The 24672-nt window shown below is 37.8% G+C and overlaps 1 protein-coding gene across 1 annotated transcript in view; it reads right to left on the bottom strand.

Moving 5' to 3' along the window:
- Positions 1-219: 219 nt before the first annotated feature.
- The window catches only part of SEMA3E (semaphorin 3E), a 143380-nt gene continuing 118927 nt past the window's right edge, over positions 220-24672 (bottom strand). Inside the window, exons 10-17 of the mRNA XM_065632373.1 lie at positions 23411-23555; positions 18226-18448; positions 15497-15588; positions 14276-14317; positions 10933-11099; positions 4949-5016; positions 3273-3412; positions 220-672 (exon numbers count right to left, since the gene is read on the bottom strand). Of these exons, the coding sequence (XP_065488445.1) occupies positions 220-672; positions 3273-3412; positions 4949-5016; positions 10933-11099; positions 14276-14317; positions 15497-15588; positions 18226-18448; positions 23411-23555 (1330 nt within the window). The remainder of the gene's footprint in view (positions 673-3272; positions 3413-4948; positions 5017-10932; positions 11100-14275; positions 14318-15496; positions 15589-18225; positions 18449-23410; positions 23556-24672) is intronic.

Genomic DNA, 24672 nt, shown 5'->3' with positions numbered 1-24672 from the left:
ATTGCATTGAACTACTTAGAATCGGATAGTTAAGATTTTGTTTAAAATGCTTCTAAACAGTCATCATGAGTGTACAGTATAACTTACCAGAGCATTTTTGTTTTCAGTCCTGATATTATGTATATAAACCTATGTCATTTACCAAAACCAAGACTGATTTCATCCTCTTACTCAAGTCCAAATAAAATTTTGCCCAGCACAGTGGATGAATTTTGTCCATCAAGAGTCAGCTATGTTCCTGGGCAACCGGTAATGCTCTGGCTTGATCCTTGCCTTCTTCTCCTGAGGGTTGGCGTATTTCCACTTGGATGGAGACATTTTCAGCTTTTTTCTTTTCTTATCTGTACACCACACTTTTTCACAGTATTCTTCTACTCTCTGGAAGTTGCTGTAACCTATTAGTTGAAGAAATTCCTTGTACCACGGCTTCGATGCCTGAGGTATACTGCTCTGCATTGGGCATGGCATTTTGTGAGGTATCTCCTCCTCATAGTCTTTATTGAACATTTCATCTACACGTTCTTCCTCAACTATTTCCAGGGTGATTTTCCTCACAGTGTGAACAATGCTGTGTTCCACTGTCTGACAGAAATAGGTCCCCGCATCCAGCCGATGCAGCTTCAGGAATAAGAGGCCAAGGTCCATTTTGATTATTCTATCATCTGTCTTCACCTGAAAAGCAAATCGATGCAGTCATAGGGCACATGCCTTTACTCTTACATTAAATCAGTGTAATTATTTCTGAAATGCACTCTCATGAATATAATACCATGTCTTGAGAGGCAGATTCACAGTCCTTTACTTCAGTTTCGAAATAACAAAACCAGTTACTTGCATTAGAGGTTGAGCTGTGAAAGGAAAGTGGTCTAGAGAATCTGGCAAGCGTGGTGGAACAGACAGTAAAGCAGATAGTTTCCTCTTTTCCCAGCATGGCTTAGTCACTTGTGGCTAAATCACAGAGGGAAATAAGGTTGAAAGATGCAAATAAACTACTGGATGGAAAACAAATGGGCATTTGCCAGCTGACCTGCAATAACTGTGGCTGTGAATGCTCTTATACATCGACAAAAGTTTTTGAGGCAACACTCATAGATATTCATATATCTAACTGCAGGGCTATTTCAATCTTAAAGCCTAAGTTCTCAGTTTGGTGTTTGAGTTCCCCCTACAGCTCCTGAGAGCTAGGTGATTAACTACGAGTTGTTTGCAGATGCTAGCAAGCAGGGAGTGCTGAGCTGTCTAATCCAGCCAACAGAAGTGCTCAGGAGAATGCAATCCCTATCTTTTTGTTGAACAGTAAGGTGCTGAATATTAAGCAGACGAGAAGTACTGGTAATGAGTAGATTGAGAGCAGCCCTGCAGAAAAGGACTCAGGGATAACGGTGGGTGTAAAATTTGACATGGGCTGGCAATGTGTGCTCACAACCCAGAAAGCCAACCGTATCACAAGAAGCATGGTCAGCAAGTCAGCAGAGGTGATTCCCCCTGTCTACTCTGCTCTTATGAGACCCTGCCTGGAGTACTGACTCCAGATTTGGTGTCTCCAGTACAAGAAAGACATGGACCTGTTCATAGTGGGTCCAGAGGCGGCCACGAAAATGACCAGAAGGTTGAAACACCTTTCCTGTGAAGAAAGGCTGAGAGAGTTGTGGTTGTTCAGGATGGAGAAGGCTCTAGGGAGACCTTATCCTGACATTTCACTATATAAAGGGGGTTTATAAAAAAGACACAGAGAGATTTTTTTTCCAGCTCCTGTAGTGGTCTGACAAAGAGCGACGATTTTGAACTAAAAAAGGGTAGATTTAGATTGGACATAAAGAAGAAATTTTTTACAATGAGGGTGGTGAGGCACTGGAACAGGTTGCCCAGAGAAGCTGTGGATGTCCCATCATTGGAAGAGTTCTAGGTCAGGCTGGATGGGGCTTTGAACAACCTGATCTAGTAAAAGATGTCCCTGCCCATGGTAGGGGGCTTGGACTAGATGATCGTTAAAGGTCTTTTTCAACCTAAACTATCCTGTGATTCTGTGACTCTATGATTCTACTACTCTCTGCTTTTATTTGTCTTTTTCTAATGACTATATAAATATTCATTGAAAAATTGAATACGTTTCAGAGTGAAAAATTAAAATGAATTCATGCTAGTAGTATAAAGACATAATGGAAGGTTAGAGCCTGTTCAGATTTACACTATTGGCATTCAGTATCTGAACTACTGAGTCAAATGAGATATGTATATAACAAAACATCTTCCCCCCACTTTCACAAGCTTTTGTGAAAGATCTGATTAATAGATCTACTGGAAGAATAATTATGGATAGATAGGGATCTTCCAGCTAAACACATGAGGAAATACTAAATGCGAAAAAACATGCAGAGATTTGGGACTTGAACAACACTTCAGGCAAAAAAGTGCCTGAAGTGGGGATGGCATTTATATTGTTTAATTTTAGATATTTAAAGCAGAGTGTGGCATCCTTGACTGTTTTTGTATTCATTATTCACCTGACCAAATGAAGCTGTCTATTTTAGCATGAGGTGATACAACTGCAACACCAGCCAGTTTGATTTCAAATGTATCCTACATCGACTAGCTCCTGCATAGATCTCTTTATTATAAATGTCTACATTTACTCTCAGTTGAGTCCCACTCTTGAGATCCGCAGATGTCTACGGCTAACTGGGGTCTCACATTTGCAGCAGAGCCTAGCTGCTGGGCAGGAAGCCAACCATCTTCACCCTTTGGTGGTCTGAGGCTTTTCTCCCTACATCATTCCACATACTAAATGGGGATAGATACACTGATGTATATCAGAGAGATATTGAGGAATAAATGTAGTATACTTATGAAGGACTTTCCGTAATAGGGAAATATATGTAAAAGAGGCAGAGAATCCAACACCACCCATTTTCAGAAGGTTCTGTAATGTAATGGATGAGGAAGCAAGAATGAGTAGATGTTAAACTAGACTAGCATTGGGAGTAATACATAGACATTTCACCTCTGCAATAACATACCAAGAGAAGTGCTGGATTCTCTACTGAGATCTTATATCAATTTTTGCTAGATTTCTAATATCTGTGTTCAAGATGCTGAATGCAAAGACCAGATGAAATTCTTAAGTCTGTTAATTCAAGAGAGCAGATTAACATAATGATTTTACCCTACGTCCATATACATTTCAGCAACAGATGACAGGCCTTTCAGTGAAGATGTAATATTCCTAACCACGGGCTCTTTTAATTCAAAGGTTAGGCTTTAAGAATATTTACCTCTTCTTTCTTGGATTCATGTGCTCGCTGGACAAACCAGATTACTTTTGCTTGTAAAGTCCGAGGGGTACACTCCAGAAGGGTACTGTTGTACTCTATTCCATAAACAAGTCTCTCCTCAGTCTTCTCCAGGACTTCACCTGGAAGAAAAAGAAGTGGTTTAAAAATACATGTTACTGTCAATAGTTGTTACACTCCATAATCAGGCTATATTTATTTTTAAGAGTGAGCTTTAATTCAGATCCAACCAGATAGTGACTGAAAAGTAGTGTCTGGTGAAGGTCTGACCTGCTATCTGAATTTTCCCATCATCTCAGACTTGCACAGGATCTGGCCATAAGACAAATGGATCAAATTTTGCCATGATTCAGCTAAGGTTTTATGTACAGAAATAGACATCAGCCTTTCACACCGTTAATTGCTTGTGCCTGGTTCTTATGAATAGTTCATCTATTTCATTTTCAGTCAGTGAAACAGGAGGATTCCATACATGCTTAACTATAGTAAATAATTAAATATTTTAGGGATACAAATGAGAGCACATAGCCTTGAGCAGCATGAAAATCTTAAAAATTATAAATACCCTAACCAACATTATATCTATCCATGTTATACACATGTAAAATGAATGTGTAAGTTTGACCCAAGGGTGCTAATAAAAACAAGGTGAATTAAATTAATCAAAACTCAATTCTGCTTTTCCATCCAACAAAACATCTGGAGGAAGATAGGCTAGATGTTACACTGGAGGAGACCTATTGCATAATTAATGAAATCATCTTATTCCACAGTGGTGAGAAATATTATCGACCCCAATCAATTTTATACCCTAAAAAATACAGGGTTGGATATCGTTGTGATTTCTCTGTTGTATTTCAAACTTACTGTGCAATTAATACTTCATATTGGGATATACTTTTCCAAAATCTGTTATATCTTCCAATGGACTCCAATTTTAATGAAGCTTCCTCTAGTAAAATATCTATCTAATATTTAATACTTAGAATATCTTTGGTTGTCTTGCTAAAATAACCTTTTACATTGGATTTTTTTGTTGTTGTTCTAGAAATGTATTGGATGTTATCCTAGAAAATATTGAGGATGTCCAGGCAACTCTTTGCTGTCTGTTTTGCCATTATCAATATCAACGTTTGAATTCTTCACTTCCCAAGACTTGGACAACAGCATTAGACACATTAATCTGTCATTTTTTAGAACTAATCTGGATAACTATCATAAATACACATTTGTGTTCTGACATGCCATTGCCTATGTCTGTGCTCGGGAGCTCCATCAATTCCCACTTCTGGCTGAGCATCCTGGCAGTATTTCATACATATTTCAGGATGCACTCCTGTTATTTTGCATCCCTGCCTCATCTTCCCACTCGCATTTCCATTGGAAGCTCTTGAGATGCATTAGCCACATCCCTAGTCCGAATGACAGGGCTGCAGGACTATGTGAACACTATGGCATGAACCTGACCTGCCATGGAAACAGAGTAATTCTTAGACTTGGATGACATGGGCTTGTCCCCGTTAATCTTACAATTTATTCTAGGAATATGCCAGTAAAAAAATTCAGGTGAGATCATGATCTGGCTCATACTCTTGGCAAAATCTGTGCTCTTTGCTCCAAGCATTTGCTAGCAATTTGTAAATGTGCGAGTAGATTACCAATGAACTGCTGGCCAAAGCACTGCTGCGCTGCATTTCCATGTCGAACATCTTGTCTGCGGAAACGTCTGGAGAGAAAAAAATGGAATTGTTTGAGACATGTTTCGCTTACAGATTGTTGAGTTTGTGCTAAAGTGGCATTCATTAGAAACATAAGGAGCTAAATCTTGATTCCTAAAAATTTAACATTGTTCTGAGAAGTACTCATTTATGCATTGGTCTTTTCTCTCTACTCAACTTATTGGAAATCACGGGTCTGAAGAAAAGAAACAGACTTGTCTGGGGAAGAGGTACAACTATGTGTCCAGTTTATATATAACCACACCGATGTTATAAATAGTAAACCAATATCCTCTGAATTAACTGGGCAACATTCAGTGCTAGGAAGAGTCAAAGTGACCTCTAGCCTGTCTTTGGGTTCTCTCCCCAGCAGCCAAGGAAATTTTCCTTTTTTAATTTAGAACATTTTGCCATGTATGTGAATGGTAGTTCTCATGTTATACTTTGCTTTCTTTTTTTTTTTTTGTTTATTTCTTTTTTATTTCAGAATCTCAAAGTGCAGAGCAAATACTTCATTTTATTACAAATGTGTAGCAGGCAGTTGTTAAGCTCATTTTTCTCAATAGGGAAACAGACACAGACATGACTTGCCCATGCCTAGAAACTGAGCTGATGGCAGAACTGTGGTCAGAACCAGGCAGCCCTGGCTGTGACCTGGAAATAATGCAATTGTTTTTGAAAGAAAAATTATTGTGAGTTTTGGGCTTTGGGGTTTTTATGCACATTTAGAGAAAAATAATGAAAATTGTAATTGTACAGTGCATTCCCAGAAGAACTGTGCTTTTATACGGCAATTTTTTTATCTGAGTGTCCTGAAAAATAAAATTAAGATTCCTTACTAAGGAAATGAAAGAGCTTATTGGAATGCCATATCTTGCCAGACATAGTGTTTCCAACAACCTGAAATTTATTTATACTAATAAGATACTTTTCCTATATTTGCAAAAAGAACAATTCTACACAGTATTATCAATGCCATACATAACAGATTAAGAGAAATATGCAATGCAGCAAATCTTACACAGCAAGTATGGGCACAGTATAAATCATACATGATAGAAACAAGCAAAGCCAAGCAGTTTTGTTACTCTTGGCATTTACCACTTATATAATACTTTTCTCCAGAGGTATGTGAACGCAAAAGGCAGAATTTTTATTTGGCACAAATGCAATTTACTGAAACTGTATAGATTTATACTAGTTAAAGATCTTGCCCATGGATGATACTCATTGCATTTCTAGAGTGGCGGTAGACAGCAATTGTTTTCTTAGTTCTGTCACCCGTATGGAATTCTGATCCAGTGGTGCTGGTGGACAAACAGGACAGCTTTAACCTTTACTGATATTTCAACTAGAAGCACCAATGTTTTGCCACTGTTTCAGGGGAATCTGCAAATTCAGTGGGGGCTAAGTTGGGCCTTCTAGGCAGAAGTGCTAAAAATACACCCATGTTATTAAATGGAAACTGAGATTCTGAGATAGCAACAGGGCTTTAGCATGCCCTGGGAGTTCTCGTTGTTATGTAGGGATGTGACAGCCATGCTTACTGATAACTCTGCAAAGTGTCAGTGCTGAATAATGCTGCCACCAGCTTTGCATATCTGTATATACAGATTATTCAGAAGAGACATTCTCCTGCAAAAAAATATACATAAATACTATAGCCTTGAAAAAAAACCAAACAAGAAAACCCCACTGCTGCCAGGGCCAGCAGCCCTATCTAGCAGGAACAGGTCAGTTAGCAGGCATGCACTATTTACTCTTCAGTTCCTGAAAAAAATCCTAGTCCTGTAAGACAGGATGTTTCTCCAGTTGTTAGAACCATTCAAGAAAAAGAAATGTTTATTTGATGGAATTTTGCTGTTGTGAGTGTGAAGACTGGGGAAGGTACATTTACTTGTGCCTTCACTTGCTACTTCCTTGAAGATGAGTTAAAAAGGGTGAGACATGCTGAAAGAGAAATGCTGGGAGATAAATATATTTCATAAATACTGACATAAGCCTGGTATTTGTTACTTTTTCTTAGTAAACATTTCATTCAGAATTCCATGAATAACAAAGTACCAGACAGTTCCTGAAGTAAACTATTATAAGGAACAATTTTCAGTGACCAGCAATTGTGCTGAACATATCAAAGTGTCTTTTGTGACCTGTAACTCCATGAATTTAGATTTCAGTCTGTAAGTCTGTACTTTCAGGACCTTAGTAAAAATGATCTGCAGGAAAGCAATACAGTCATCGTCATCATCGTCATCATCATCATCATCATCGTCATCCTTCTCACGCTTCTTTATTATTTCTCTGGGATAGATGACGCAAAGCCGAAAAGTCTCGGAGAAAAAGCATCACTGCGGTTTGAATGAGTAAATCAGTGAGATGAGTTTGGGTTTGCCAAAACAAATGTTATAGCTGAGTGACGTTTGGGTTAGCACCAGCATGGAGCTTCCAGGTGAAGGCAGCCCCTGAACTGCCCCCCACGCTACCCCCTGGCGGTCAGCCGCTGTCCCTACAGCTCCATCATGCTCCTCCAGCCCAGGCACCCGATGGCAGACAGGCAGCTGGTAGGGCAGGAGGCTTGGAGGGGTTTGAAAAGAAATTAAAAAAAAACCCCAAAAAACAAAAAAAACCCCAATTCTTCAAAGCTCCCTTGCTAACCATTAGAGACGAAGCATGTGTTTGTGTGTTTGCTGGGGGGAGTGGGTGGTGGAGAAAGAGGCCAGAGAGGAAGAGGAGTCAGGATGGCAACTGTCAGCTTCCTAAAATTGGCTAAAGAATCATAGGTTGCCAGACCTACCCAAGCTGAAAGACATTTTAAAATTACTTCAGTCCTTTTCCAGCCTGGACAGTGAGCTGGCACGGAAAAGAATCTCACTTGTAGAATTTAGTGCTTCTTTAGATTAAAATTAAAATTGCCTAAACCAGATTGCTGAGGTAATAGTGAACTAAAGCATTTCTTTAAGACCTCTCTGCTTTCTCAAGCATAATTCTTAGAAGTTGAGTGCAATATAATTTCCTTCTGGCATCTTAAGTATTTGCAGCATGCAGGAGCCATACACCTGTAACTACCATGACATTGTAGCATGCTGCACTGCCAGCATCAAGACATGGGATTTTGAGCTTGGTTTTCATTTGTCCTTAATTAAATTCCATATCGAAATAACTATCAAGGCTATGCATTTACAAGGAATTATAATATAAGCTTTCAAAATTCAACAAATTAGTACCAACTGTCAAGCAGAGGATTTTTTGTATTTATGCTGCAGTTCTCTCTATATCCTGTACATGCTTTCGTTTACGGCTTTTCTTTTTCATGCTTCTCTAAACACTCGTCATACCTTGGAGGCATTAGGATCTAAAGCAGAGAGCATTTGAGTCAAAGTGGGGAGGACACATTGTACATCCCTGCTCTGGTTCAACTCATTACCAGTAGGACTAGAATTAAAAATAGAGCTTTTAGCAGTGCTCTTACTGTACTAATAAGGCTGCTCTTACAAGTCAAAAGCCCACCTAAAGGTACTGCGTGAGGGTCACATTGGAGCAGATAGAGGTGGTATTAAAACCATCTCAAGCTGTGCTGTAATATAAGGCACAGCTCCGTAAGTCCTGATGAAGGGATGGCTGCCAGAAGCAAGGGGAACAAGTGCTCTCCAATGCCCTTGTACTCACATTAGTTATACTACCCTGTACAGCTTGAGCAGAAGCCTTGAGACAAGGCCAAACTAAGATGTGTATGCTCTGTGACGTAGCATTACTTGTATCTGGAACTCAGGGCAGCCATGTCAAGGTTATCGCCTGCTCAGGTTTGCTTACTATCAGAAAAATCCACGCTGTTTAGTGAGACTTGCCTTTTCCAGCAATGCTCTCCACCTATCACCTAGTGGGAGGCAACTTGGAACAACCTCTAGATATGTGTCTTGAGTAGTTCTCCCTGCCTCTCCATGTACCACACAGTTAGTGTAAACTCATAAGTTTAAAATGCTCTGAGATTCAGCTATGAGCTAAAGTGAACAAAGAAAATTCCATCCATTACTTTCAACATTATTAGTTCTAGCTGGCTCTTCCCCAAACTCTTATATGTAAAATTAGTTTTGCAGACTTCAAGAACGTTCAATTGAGTGCAAATCCCTCTCCACCGTTGTAGTGCTTATCTTAAGAGAAGAAGGATGATAACAGTAGTATTTTCTTCTTTTAGAGACTGAGCTGCTGAATGGTGGGGAGTTAAGGCACAGGGAGGTGCCCGGGGTGCTGCCCATATCACTCAACCCTGGATAAATGTGTGTTTGAGGAGACTTAAGGGCTGCTACTCTGGACGCTGTCTTAGTTGAGAAATATGCTAAAAATGTATAACAGAGTTCAGGACCTTGTGAGTTTCTCTTATCTTTTCTTAGACAATAAATAGCCTACAGAACCACGTAAATCCTGATACAGTCCTAGTAGGCTGGTAGGAAAATTTTTGCACACCCTTCCTTCTCCAAATGACATTTACATCATTAGATGAGTAACTGATATGCTTTATAATTACAATAATCCAATTTCTACTTGGATTGTAGGAAATTACTCTCCCTGGACCACTATATAACTGCTCATCTTTCTTAATCTGGGGCCTGAAAATTTTAGCCAGAGTCTTCTCACGTTGAGCAGACAATCAGAGCCCACTTCCTCCCTTAGATCTGTTTGCAAGAGGCACAAGAAGACTATGCAATCCTGCTCAAAAAGTGGTATAGATTTCCTACTTGGTTTAACCTATGCCTTAGTGTAATAAGTGCAAAAGAATCTTAATTATGCTGAGTCTTCGCTGTATTTCTCATTTTTATGTTTTAATGTGCCTTACCCAAAAGTCTTGTTACCCAGTGTAACATGATCGTGTTCGTTATCTTTTAGAAAAATCCACAGAAATATCTGTTGTGCCTGGCTAAAGTCAGAAGTGCAATTGTTTGAGTGCATCTGGGTTCATGGAAAGATAAAATGTGAAGAACAAAAATAAATAAATAAATAGAAAACTCACTTTCCTGATTTTTGTTAAGAAACAATAATCAATTTTAGTACTATAACTTAATTTTGACTGAACCATCTCTACTGGTTTTCAAAACCGTCTGCAGAAGTTACTCAATTCATTCTAGTCCTTGCAGTCCATGTAGTTCTAATATATATAAGCATATATTTGCTGAAGCAGTGATTGTAAAAAAGCCACAGAAAGGATTTGATTTATATATTACCAAAGTTTTTCCGACTAAAGCTAGAAATTGCTCTCTCTAGTGGCAAAACTGATTCACAGGTAAGTGAGAAATGACTACACAAAAGAGTGAAGGCCAAGAGACATGAATAAGTGACTCGTGATGGAGAGAAGTCTTCCCAAGGGAAGAATTAAAGGACCTGAATTAGGTTTGTGCTTTGAACTGGCCTCTAGACTAACTTGTTTTTACACATTCACTGGAGAAAGCCTAAGCCTAACTTTAGCTTTTGCAGATACTCTGGTTTAATTTTGGCTGGTGAAGGTGTTTGACTATTAACACAGACTCTTCTTAGCTTTTTTTTCTTCAAATTGTGTCGTATATGTTATTGCAGTGTATATATTTACTGTGTAATACTACCAAAGCAAGTCTCTGATGTTGTAAAGAATTTTTTTCTCTGCACACTGAAAGATATATAAGGAAACTGAGGTTTGTTTAAGACTTACTGCAAACAATTATTACGTGAATTTGCTTCTTGCATAAAAATATTCCTGGTACTGCAGTTCATGCCATCCTGTTAAGTTGGCTCCTTTGCAATTCCCCAAGGTTGCACTAATAAATTAGCAGCTAACATATCTTCTCACTGCTCAGTTATTTTTATGAGGAAGAAATATGAAGTACTTTGTGTTGCAGTAGGAACTCTTCATGCAGGCACTTTGCAAAAAGGATATGACGGAAAGCAGCAGTTCTCACCTCTTTGCCTGCATTCCTGTGGGATAGTATCGGGAGCAGGAGATGCCATCCCAGGCGCAGTACGGATCTCGAGCGAGGCAGCAGTCGGCACAGGCGGTGCCGTACATGTCACACTGGTGGAACTTCACTTGTGCTATGGCTGACTCAGATCCAACATAGAGCTGTTGCTGGAAAAAATACACCAAATATAATTAAATTCCTAGAGCTTCCACTAAAACTTCTGTTATCAATGGAGTTATTAAAAAATGTTAGCTTCAGTGTCGCTTGCCAGTTGTGCATCCAGCCTGTGCCCTGAGGGAGGCAGAGTTACTCTGTAGGAAAATATCTGATTACAGACTAAACTCTCCTGCATGAGCACAGACAAACAGAAAGAAGGTAAAATGAACAAGTTTATTTTGGCATTTCCTTGCTTCTGAAGTTTCAGCTTTTGTAAGCTTTGTGTTTGAATAGGCAGGGTTTTAAGTTTCTTTTTCTTCCTCAAGATAGTTTCCAAAGCCTCTGTTTTAAAACTTCTCTGTCACCTAACTAATCTGCAAAGAACACTTGACATGTAAGACCTTAAATAAAGCAGTTCAAATTTGCAGAAGTTATAAGCAACCTCAACCTTAAAATGGGAGCTACCAAGTAAATTTAACTCTCGATGGGGCTACTTACAATATGGTCACATATACACCTGCACAGTATTACTACAATTTATATTATCCCTTAGTGCAAATGAGATAGTGTTTGTTTGGTTGGTTTTTGTTTTTGTTTTTTTTTCCTGGTGCTGTGCAGTCTTTCCTTATAAATTAACCAGTCATGATCTACTTCTTTAATATTTATGTGTAGGCTTTGGGGGTTTTTTTCAGCATTAGTTTTAAGACTGTTTGCATCTTCTGAGTTCACATAAATGTTCTTTTCAACTCAAACGAAAGATGATCAATCTAATTCATGAGATGCTGACATAAATTCAGAAGAGAATGGCTTGAATTTATGGGGATTTGAAAAAAAAGTCTTGTTGCTGGTGAATGTAAACAATCTGAAAACAGAAATATGCACTGTGTGCATATTATGCACAGCTCACTTCCATGGTTTTTCCAGTCAGAAAAAGGATTCCTAATGAACACCTAAGCTCTGCTTATCCTAATGGCCAAACTTAGTCCATAATTCCCAACCTCAGACCAAGCTTTCAAAATGTTTTAAAAATATTTTGAAACTGAAAAATACTGGCAGCTCATTTAGTCTGGTTTACCTATCACAAAAGAAGAAATTTAATCCAGATAGTTCATTTTTGTTCCTAATTACACCTCCAATATCTGTTTAGATCACAGAAATTTAACTTTCAGAAATGCTAGTGCAAGAGACCAGGAGAGGCTGGTAACAGCAATGTCTGAAGACTCTTTCAGCTGAGATAAACCAGATGATAGTAGCAGGAACCCAATTTGCCAACCGGAATGAAGAAGAATTCTTGGATCCTTGTTTGAGGGGAGATCTTTCTTGCCTGCAAAAGCTGCAGTGTGATTTTCCCAGAAGACATGAGCAACACTTTCAATGAGACATATGAGATGGGATTTTCTCTTTTATCTTTTAGCAGGGGTAAAGACTACTCTAAGTCTTGGTTCATCAGAGGAGGGCAAAAAGCAACCGATATCTAGCCAACTGAACATCAAAGAAGAACATTCCTTCCAAGCCTCTGCAGATAACTAGCTCATCCCTGAAACATGATATTTTATTTTACCACTTAGTGAACACTGGTTAGTGTTACAAGGATATTGAGACAAAGCTAGCAAGGTTTCCACAGGCTCACTAACTCCAAGGTCAAAGAGACCAGCCAAAATACTTGAGCTATATAACTTTTTTTTTTTCACATAAACTCAACTAAGTTATACTTCTGATCATTTTAAAGACAAAATGACTGGCTGCTGACCTGTCCCTAACAAGTATTCCAACATTTAACTGTCCTAGGTATCAGAAAATTGCACCCTATTTCAAGATTGTTTGCCTACGTTTAACAAGGTGAACTGGGTTATTTAAGCTGATATTTCTTTGCCATCAGTGTTCAAGAATCCATATACACTAGGAAGTTACTTTGTTCAGTAAAATTTTATATCTGGCTATCCTGTTCTCCCTGTCTTTTCTTTTATATCTTGAAAAAGTTAAGCTACTTTAACTTCTCGCAAGAAGATTTATACTTCAAGCACTGGATTGCTTTGGTGTACCTTTCACAATTTTCTCCAGATTTTCCAGATACTTTTTGAATTAGTAGACTTAGCAGCCCTCTTGCAAGTTGGATGTAATGGGGGAAGACTACTTCATGTTTTATATATTATTTCCTTTTTATTCTTCCAACACAACCCTTTTACTATGACATTTCACTGAGAGCTAAAGGTAAGGCAAATATCTGAAATGATACTGAGGTCTTTCTCCAAATAATCACTTAGGTGCATTGTTAAACAATCTAGTCTCCAGACCAGCTTTCACAGTCCCTGGGAAAAAAAAAAAAAAGATTGATCCAGGAAATAATTAAGAATTCTTACCCCTAAAATCCTCCTCTGAATCACCATCAGAGGAGTTTGGCTTTCTGCATTACCTACAGAAATAATGTAAGTTGACTAGACAACAAAACTAAAATGATCTTTTGGAGCACACTCACACCTCCTATTAATGCAATTGTCATTCTTTGTTATTTGTGTTTCATTCTCTTTATGTGCACCTATCTTATACCAGATGTCTAAGATCTATTAAATATAACTATCCTGGAATATTTATAATGACTCCATTCTGAGACTACATGATTATATAGTCTGGATATCTATGATATGGTACAGATGAGAGTCTACCTACACGAGTCATAGATTGGGTGTTTATATTAGCAGAAACTAGCAGAAACTTGAAAGGGAGTCAGATCCAAACAGCCCTGCCTTTCATGGGCAGCTGAATAGGTGGGAAAGCCAGCAATGCTCTTTTTGCACTGATATTCCCATGGGGTTGAAGTCTGTCTGCATTTATCAGAGAGGAACTTTACTGTGAGTTGCCACATCCACCAAGCTAATCCCTTACTATGCCAGTAACTCATGAAACAGACTGTGTTTCAGTTGCTTTGATATGAATGATAGTGTGAACTAAGGAGATTTAACATCAGAATTGAGAAATATAAATGTTTCATAAAGGAACAGAGCATATAACAATAAATTTATAATACAAAAAGATTACATGTATCAGATCAGGTGTCATTATAGATGATGGACATCCACCTCTCTGCCTGTCTATCTATCTATCTATCTATCCATCTATCTCTATAAAATTTATAAGTTCATTAGATTTGAGTCACAATCTTCACTTTTCAAATTTGTGAAATACTTACCCTTTTTGAAGAGATTTCCATAGAAATAATGGGAACTGGCACCTAGAAAAGGGGAAATATTTCCTTGCTTAGAAAAAATAATATCTTTGTGCTATGACAATAAATTAGGTAAAATAGTGTTGATGATTAATTATTATATTCAGCTTTCCTAGATACTTTGACTTTCTTTAAGATCTGATGCTGCAGAAAGATGTGAGGAAGTTTTGACTTTCAGAAATATTACTTTAAAAGAGTTTATTTAAAAACAACCAGCCAACACTTAATTCAGGATTATCCCAGCCACAGGAACACCACAATTTCCCTGTCAAACATTGCATTAGCTCTCGCCACCACTGAATCTCTTTCGTCCTACTTGAGAGTGATAAGTGGAGTTTTCTTTATAACAAAACATTCATTGAAGATAAGATAAAAATAGCAGGAATTCCTTCTTTTACCATTGTCCTCTCTGCCCTCTGCTCAGATTTCCTGGAGCAATGGGAAGACATATCCCCTACTAGGTCTATTGAAAATCAGCTTTATCAAGAGGGGTATTTTCTGTGATTTTCCCCTCAGGCAACAAGCCAATAGTTACACTGCTTAAATGCAGGTACCAGATTTAAATATCTAAATTTGGATGTTAGATTTTTCCCTATGGTTGCAAGTGGGTTAGCCTCCTATTTTATGTGGCTAATGTGATGTGATGTGAATATTCACTATGAGAATGTTATTATATTAGCTTTGCCACGTACCAAATGCTGAGCTTTATTCATGGGTTATTCTTAAACAGACTGGAGTCTTGTGTCATTAGGACTCAGGTTTAACCACTGTAAATACAGATTAACTGATTCACTCTTTCTGAGGATTGGGTATTTTCTATCTGGGCCTCATTTAAGCTTCCAATATTGCAGTAGGCACCTTTCTGTGCATGCATTTACACTCTTTGAAATACTTCATTGGATATGAGGGAAAATTAATTAGAAGTCACCCTACAACCTCCAAGCATGTAAACAGAAAGACGGTAGTCCTGTTTTACTGCAATATGCTTCAATACTTGGGCTATAACACTACCTCAGAAAAACATCAGTTGAAAATGAAGATTTTCTGTCATAAAATAATTAGATCATTAGAAAATTTATTGCACACATCTATTATATGTTGGACTATCCTCAGATTTTTTTAGACATTTTAATTCTTCAGAAAACTCAAGACCTGCATATAAGTTTTGTATACAGCATAGTGCACCTTGAACACTTGCAGCTCTTCAAGAATCACTTCTTCCATTGATTCTGTCTCTTGATTGTAAATTGTAATGACTTTCAGCACAATTCCATTATCTGGGAATAATTTTAAAAAGAAAAGAAAACAAAATAAAACTAAAGGTTAAAACTGGTGGAAACATTCATATGGTTTTCAAATACTTCACATGACTTTTTCAAATTGATAATGGATAGAAATTTATAAATATGTACAGGTAGTTGCATATTGCTGGTTTTGCTGTGATTCTTACTCCTAGCAAATAAACACATATGACAATTTGTCCTTGGCAAATAAGAGTCAACTGAGACATCCCTGAGCTATTTGATTAATCAACTTGTATTTTTCAGACTCTGGGTCACAACCTTTTGGTCAGCTGCAAAAGGATTAAGGAGAATGACCATATTTCAGAAAAAGAAACGAGAGTAGGCAGAAGCTGAGTCCATCAAAGCAAGGGAGTGTAAAGTCACTTTTATTATAGGATCTGAGTGTTTACACTAGTGAGGAAAGTCGTAACTATCCTTAATTGCTAGCAGCAGCTCCATTCCTCCAGGCAAGAGTATAAAAACGTTCAAGGGTTCACTGTCCACAGTTCTCCCCCACCTCTAGGGAAACACTGAGTTGCTGTTGAGCTGAAGGTGTTAACCAAAGAAAGAGGAACCAAAAAACCCTTGCACATTCAAAAAGTGTAAGGCACGTGGGAGTTTAGATTTATCAGCGTGTCTGTCACTACAATGCTTGCAGGAATTTAAAACACACGAATTGCCTCTGGTCTTCCACCACTTCAACTTTGTCTTGCTGACTATTATTAGAATAGTCTTGCTTTCCCTATTCTGAAAATCTGTCATCAGCAATGGCAAATATCACTTCATTTCTGCTGTTGTTTTCAGTCACCTTTAACTCACAGGGGACATATTAAGCAGACAAGCACTGGGAAAAATGTTCAGCAAAAGATCAAAGGGGCAAAAATCTAGAGGAACCACTAAACTGGTCATACACTGCTTCTCAAAGAGAATATGTAATCAAAGACATCCACTTTGTGATGGAACCATAAAAAAAATAGCATTCTGAGCTCTGATTTTCATAAATCCCTCTTCGAATCCTGCTGACAGACACATGAAAGTTAGCCCTCATGTTCAGACTTCGTCTTTGATGGACCTTTCTAACCTGCACTGCTGCACTAAGGAAACTTCTGCTCGGCTGTAAGACCCTGTTTACTAATGTTATACAGCAGGTGTTGGACTTGGATAAAACAAGATTAACCTGTTCTAACATTCTACCACCAAGTTTTTTGATGGGAGCTTTGCCAGAGCAGAGATTGCAGGGATCGTTTTATGGTTTCTAAAGCCCAAATTCCTATGGAGGCATTTCTTACCACCCAAGATTAGACATCTTGAGAAAACTAAGCAGCTGCTGAGTGTCAGTCCAGCACAACTCTAAAGCACACACTTCTGTCTCCCTGGATTCAACTTTGCTGAGCAAAGGACTTGTGTATAAGAGTATTTTGAGACAATATCTCAATCACAAATGCAAGTGGAAAATATGAAAAATATAGTCACCATTATAAAATCTGCTGTAGAGAAATAAGGGACACACGGCAAAATGTTTTATGGACCGCACCAAGTGTAATACTGAGAACTTACTGAGGCCACTTAAAAGCTCAGAAAGCAGCACTACTATAAGTAACCCTTTGCTATTCTACAAGCGTGCTTCTTCTGAATGTTGTCAGCACCGAAATGTGCTTATCAGAGGAATTTCATTAGTAAAAAATAATTCACTATAACTGCTTTCCTTGACAAAATAGTCAAAATGATTTGTGATACCACTACTGTTGTTAAACTGATAAAATGTGAATGTACGAATCCTTGAGTGTTATCCAGATAGATTAGATGTAACTAAAATCTTGTCTAGTTCCAGGCTTTCCTCTTATTTTCTTAAGTTTTCTTATTTTTCAAGTACCATTAGAATGTTCTCTGGCTCCTTAGAGTTAGGGCACTTCTATGATATATTTTACCTTATTCATGTGTGTTTGGTATATGTTTAAAAAATCCTTTTTAAACAAGCTCTATGTATCTTATGAAAAAAGCACAAAAGAAAGACAAGGAAACTTGGCAGAAAATATTCAACAGTTTCTTTTTAAGAAACCTGAGTATTTCCTCCTTCCTTCCTTGAGCTGTGGTGTAACCCAAGTCTGGAAGCTGGCAATTTCTTTTTGACAGTATCAGCTGTGGTGTCCAGAACTGGGGAAAACAAACTTGTAAGTAACTTGAACTGATATTTTTGAAAATCATATCACCTCTGTTTCTCTTTCTCTCAGAGTCTAAGTCTCAGGTCAAAACTATACTTAGACACCTGATTGGGTTCTAAAGTTTTAAAAACAAGGGCAGTTGTTCAGGGATTTAATTTAAGATTCTTGCTTGGAAAAAATAAAGAAATGAAAAGCTGAATCCCATACTAAAGTTTCTCTTCCTAGTCTTTTAGATGTTTTCCTACCATTATTTTTCTATATAATGTTATCAGCACAGTGGAACACATGTCTAAAATGACTAAACTCTCCTGCAAGCTGGAGACTGGAAGAGTCATGCAAAGAATGACTATTAAAAAGGAATGTTGTATTAATTTATTATTTCTGGACTGTACACAACTTAATTTCCTTCCTCCTGGAGGTAAAAAAAACCCCATTAAATCAAATTTCTTCCTTGCTTTCTTTAACTTACCTGTGCCAATGAACAAGACATCATATTGTCCGTCTTCAGCTTCCACTCTGTCTACTGCTATTTGTTTAAGATTGTACTTTCCATCTGTTTTAACTAGTATCGGTCTTTTATGAACAGGCTTGATAGGCTGATACATCAGTGGGTGACTCCTGGCAAAATGGACAGCTTCATCAGGATAATCTTTGGTGGTAGTATACAGACCGCCATTCACCTTGCTGGCACACTGCAAAGACATAAAACATAGATTATCCTGAAGGCTTGCCAAATAAATCGTGAGAGACAGGCCTTTTTTTGAAGTGTAATGACAAGTCTACAGAAAACCTGATATAAAAACAGGCATAGAAGAACACAGTAGGAATTGCATCAGTGAACTGTATACTTTATACATGTGTAGATTATTAATTTTGAGAAATCAAGAAAGAAAAGGCTGAACAGAGCCCAGACATTTTCATGCCTAGAAAGAGGAAGCTCCTTCCTGTCTGACATACAAAGAGCAGAATAAATAGTTAAACTTTTAGATTGTGACAAAAAAATCCCCACAAACATAATGCTTATGTCTTCCCCAAATTCACATTGAAGATGTAACCAAAATAGCCATTGGCAGAACTAGGAGAAAGGAGTTTCCTATCCCAGTAAAGAGACATCTGTGTAAAGTCAGCAGAATACTAGTGCTTGAAATCAATCTCTAGTCTAATTACTTTTGATTGCAAAATGTATTACCATAAGAAACTAAGCACATTTAAAAATTATGCCAGCAGCAATAGTAATTCTTGATCTCAGGTATTCTACTAGTATTGCATTTGATTCTAATTCCTAACTTACGATGACAGTATTATATATCACAGTTTAGCTTGAAACACCAATGTTTGCATTGATCAATCTACTGTTTTGCAAAGCAAATAGACTTTATGTCAATGATTGATTAAAAGAGGCTTACTCCTTCGGTCGAATATACAATTAGGGGTAATTTAATGCGTTAAACTGAAAAGTTAATTTTAGGATGCTTTGTGAAGGATATAGTGTTCCCTAACTGAACATAGATTCTACGTTTCTAATTTGCTTCATGATATCTAATTGAAACCATTTATGATCAAGCTGGAAATATCTCAGTAACCATTTACTCTCTCCAGATATTCATAAGGCAGTGTGGTTTTAAGAAGCATTTCAAGCAAAGCCACAGTAGCAGCATTTCCCTGTTTAAATTGGATTTTTCAATCAATAAAATGAAATAAAATACTCTTTAGTTTACTGGAAACAGTAATTTTAATCTTGTGGTCAACTATAATTGGCAATAACAAACTCCTGCACTTGTCAAGTAAGGCAATGTTTGTTTCCACTTTTTAGGCTTAGCTACAGGAAAGTATTTGTTTAGTGCTGACTTTAAAGTAATTGTCTAATCAGCCTAGTGATGGAATTTCTCCGGCTGTTTGCAATAAAGAGACAAAGCCGGAGCATGAAGACAGGCTAAGCCTCTGCTTTCCATGCACGGCACAGCGTATCAAGTGAATAGGCATTGCCAGGCTTCCTTTGCAAAGTCCTAGCCCTGGAGAGATTTAATAAAAATAATCCTTCACAGGCTTTTCATTTTTAATTAAATAAACCCAAGTAGTCTGGAAAGGAAACTATAGATGTAGCTGTCTCTAAAGTCTATGAGCACCATTTTGGAGGTAACTGATGTCATTCCCAGAAGCATCACAGTCTAAATGCACTAAATGAATCAGCAAAACAGGAGCTGAGATGATGGCAGAAGTGCTTCAAGCAGACTTCAGAGAGCAGTAGATTGCAGAACCTGTTAGAATCAGTGCATCTCTTCCCAGTGGTTTTCTGTTTATTTAGCTTTAAGCTCTACTGTCATTCCTTATAGACTTCAACTTCACCCATTCAACAGCTAAGATCAAAGAGTGCTGACTCTCAGAGATGCCTAATAGTAGGTTATTTTTGCCCTCTTATCACTGTCACTCCTGTAATTGGAAAGGTAGTGAGATTCACCTTACCAATATGTTGACCTTTTCTTTAGAGTGTGAAACCTAACACTGTGGGCTACAGCCCAAAACATGCTTTGTTTTCATGCTACTGGAAAAGCGTTGAAAAGACCTATAAACTGTGCCCTAAATGAGCAGTGAAAAATGAATCAATTAGTCCTGTTAGCTAGCAGAGCCAGCCACTTCAACCTCTGGTGTGCTCTGCAACACACAGAGACAAATACGATTAAATCACTTAACACCCAGGAAAGACCTGGTTCTTCAACTTGTTCCATGACATTGGGGAAATTACTTGCTCTCTTCTTTTAAATCTGCTTCAGCTCCTATGTCTTGCCTGTTGGAGAGGCTACAATCTAGTCTTATCCAAATGTGACCATTCAGAGGCAAGGGAGAGAAGCATTGAAACGAAATGGAACTTAGGGCAACCTTTCTGTAAATCATTGTCAACTTTGCCGAAGTGCTGGCTCAGTGTTCTTCTTGCCAAAAAGACACCATTTAATCTTCAGTGCTGGTGATATCAATGTAATGACTGTAGTCATTAATACTGAATTCCTGCCTGTGTTTAACATTAGTCCAAATAACATGTATGAGGTGTCCTACTGCCTGGAAAAAAAAAGTTAATACTATTTAAAAGCTGAGACTGTATCATCTTTGTAAACTATACAGCCATTCTGTAATCCATGCATAATACTGCCTCATCATTTGGTAAAACTGCAAAAACTGTAAATGTACTATACAAAATGTCAAATAGGAAACTAAGCCTTCATTTGCATTCAATAATTTTTCTCAAAATGTGATAATTTACCTATCTGATTTTCCATCCTGACTCAATACAAATTACTTGGATCTACATCAAACAAAGAAGAAAACATTCAGTATTAATGTCAGCACTGCTACAGTGGTAGCTTACTGGCCAAATAGGTCAAATCATTTCCATAATGTTTAAATACCAGATAATCTTTTTTTTGGGAGCATCCACTTCTACATTCTGACTTATGTCTCTAACTCCAAGAGAAGCAGAGGAAAACATTAATTTAAAATGAGAGACGACATGCATTTGTAATCATACTACAGGGAGAAGGGCTGTACTGACATGGAATAGATAAGTTAACAGGCCTTTTCGCCTGTCATTCCTGTGATTTAGTGATAAATGAATTGTATGCAATGATTATTTCTGCAAATGATTTCTTTTAGTATAAATGAGAATATTAATTCAGTTAGCAAAGGAATAACAACACTGAAAGTAATGATCCAGCAACTGCTTATTCTACCGTTAAGCTCAAGAGAGCGAGCCTATAGCCTGCAAGAAGATAAAGAGGTGAAGTGTGAAAACTGTGAGGGTTTTAGCCAAACAGCTAGTAGAAATATATTTGCATCTCACAGAGGCAGAAACCTGCACATTGCTGACATGATAAGGAGTAGACCTTCAGTGACTGTAAATGAAAGCAGCTTTGCAACAGATGACAATTGCCATGGGTGGGTAAGTCGTCGTATTTCCAAATGGTATGGGGTGAAGAAGAAATCCCGGCTGTGATGTGTCTCTGGGTCAGACTGGCATTGTCTGCCCTGGGACTCCCCCTGAGCTGCCGCAGGAAGGAGAAGGTGAGAGAGGCCCTGGTCGTGCCCCATCTGTGAGGTGCTGACGGGTCCCTGCAATGCAAAGGGCACCCTCAAGCTGCCCTGACCAGCAGTGAACGTGGGATTGCTCTCCTCATCCCCCAGGCTGGGATGTGAGAGTCCTGGCCTAAGATACTACAGGGAGAGAAACTTCAGAAACATCTAAAAAGAGAGTGAAACAGGTGAAGAGTTTGAGAAGATTATTTGTGATGCCTTTGGGAAATCAACACAGAGATTAGGAATTCCTTGTAGAAATTAATTACCCATCTCTAAGTAATGTGTTTCTGTTTAGCAAATGAAAAACTTAAGTGCCAGGCAGGAACAGCTCTACATGACAGCACTGGTATAGTGGCAGACTATGTAACAATAGTTGCCAGATTAATTGCATTGTCAAAATATGTCTTGTTTCTTTTCTTCACTTAATGTCCATTAGAAGGGAAAAAAAAAGTTTGGGAAGAAACGCGTGAAAATTAGCAAAAAACACGAGTGATTTTGCTGAGTTTCGTTCTTTGCAACATTGTGTTAATATGTCTATATTCTCTGTAAAGGGTACAGAACGAGAACATTAATAAGCTCGGGAACCTGATTTGAGGGTAATAAAATCTCACACTGTGATGTCCGAAAGCAAACCAGTGAATTGTGGGGATGCTAGAGCATTACCTCTAGAAAGAATCAGCCTTGAGACAAGGACCTCAGGTGGATGGAGGATTTACTCCTTACCTACAAACATGTTTATTCTAATTAGTTACTTTTGTTAAAATCTATGTCTCATTTCTAACCTGTGACCTGATCTAAATTATAGAAACATTGACATTTGATCAATTTTGAAAAAGAGACGAAAAAAAGGAACCAGAATCACCTGATCTTGAAATAGTGGATCATCTTTTGTTCTTTCTTCCTTTAACACTTTCAGCAGGCAATAGAAGGAAAGTGAATTCCCTTGTGTAAGGTGTAAATATAGGTATACGTTTCTAGTTCATCCTGGCTTTATTTTCTCAAGTCAAGTCAGTAGAGGTAGTTTGTTATCCAAAAAGTTCCATTAGGAAAAAAACTCATTGTTCACTCAATGCACTTAAAGAAATTTGTTTTTTTTAATTTATTGATTTGGCAATTAAAGTTATCAAGATTCAAATGCAACAAACAAACAAACAAACAAACAAACAAAACCAAAAAAACCTGGAACAGATGTCAGCAGCCAAATTTAGGAGAACAGTTATTCTAGATTCAATAGAAAGTGAGATTCCTTCCCAAGTAATGCACTTACTGCTCTGAACACAGCATCTGACCTACCTTCTAGAGGCACCGCTTTCTACTCCTGTTGCCTGGGCTTCAAACTTGGGAACCTTAGGATCTTAACCCAAATTTTGAAAACCGTTATATGTGTAATTCCACTATTTTCTTTTTGGAAATGTACAGCTCTAGTACTTGATTAAACTTATTTCCAGAAATGCTAGAGAATGTATTATATGTATTCAAATAAATATATCCTGGACTATGAAGTCAGGAGTATTTGTGCATAGCAGGAGTTTGATTTTCTTCCTGAATTCATTTACATAGCAAAGCAATGGAGAATAGATTGTACTTACTGAACCAGGTCTGGGATAAGGTACTTTTCCTTCGTATAGAGCCCAGTGATATTCAGGTCCTTCTTTATGAGCATATGGTCCATTGAAAGCTGCTCGGATGCTTGCCATATGGTAAACACATACAGCATATCCTCTAAATATATTGCTATGAAGTAAAATTCAAGGACATTATTAAAGCAATATGACATTCTGTACATATAATATTGGTATTATTATGCAAATAAAAGTAAATCACATTTCAAAAGTATTCAAAGAGAAAAAACTTATTTTTTCCTATATGTTTTTCTTATAACTGCTGAGTCCAATGTTCTTCACAAGTCTTTATATGTATCTATATTTAGAGCATTCTCTGAGGAAGCTCAGCGTTGGTATCCCAAAATTTGAAGATGGTGAGCCCAGGCTCTAAATTACTTTTTTTTTAGCATAGAGGAAGTGCAGGAAACTGAACCCAGGTTTTATGTGTCTTTGATTAGTGACTTAAACAGTAAACCATTTTTCTTCTCTAAGATTTTTCCTGTTGTTTGGAAAAATGGGAATCATCCAGTGCTGACTGAAATGAACAGGAGTCTCTTCATATTGTTTGGGAATATTAGTTGGTGTTATTAGATCATTAGGATTATGCAGATCAAACCACATAAAAGTATCTTTTTTACTTTTAAATTTTATTCACTTAGTTCTGGAGAAGCAATTCATTATTTTTTAGAGAAGCACCAGTTCTCGCTACAAAGAAATTATCTCTGAAGACTCCAGAAGGTAATCCAGGTCATTTTAACTAGGTGCCCACCTTTCTTTACTGGCATGGGGAGCCAGTAGGAAATACTAAGTGCTTGCATCCCTAGAGGACCAGATCTGGCTTTCTTTGTTCCAAAAAAAATAAAAAATGAGAGTGAAATACCACAAAACCACATTTGCTTTTCTCTGCCAGTTACATCCTAAACAGTTGGATCTCCAAGAAATGGGTACTGTGTGCTTGAACTTGAATCAGGCTGCAGTGGAAAAGGAGATCACCAGCAACATCACAGCTGGTATTTTAGACTTCACTAAGAGGGTAGTAGGAATTTAAGCTGCTATCTACTTAAACTCCAATTACAACGGAGCTCTTAAAGGAAGACAAGGGGCTCTGATAGACTGCTCTTATAAGCATGCAGGACTGCGTAGACTTTGACACTACAAAATTTTCAAGTAGAGAAACATTTAATTAGTTTATGATCCAGATAGACTGGATCCCTGAATGAGATTTTGAGCCCGTGAGTGTCATATGG

Source organism: Caloenas nicobarica, chromosome 1 (assembly GCF_036013445.1).
Source record: "Caloenas nicobarica isolate bCalNic1 chromosome 1, bCalNic1.hap1, whole genome shotgun sequence".
In the NCBI taxonomy this organism is placed as follows: domain Eukaryota; kingdom Metazoa; phylum Chordata; class Aves; order Columbiformes; family Columbidae; genus Caloenas; species Caloenas nicobarica.
Note: the sequence above shows the minus strand (reverse complement) of the source record. Positions and strands in the feature narration are given on the sequence as shown.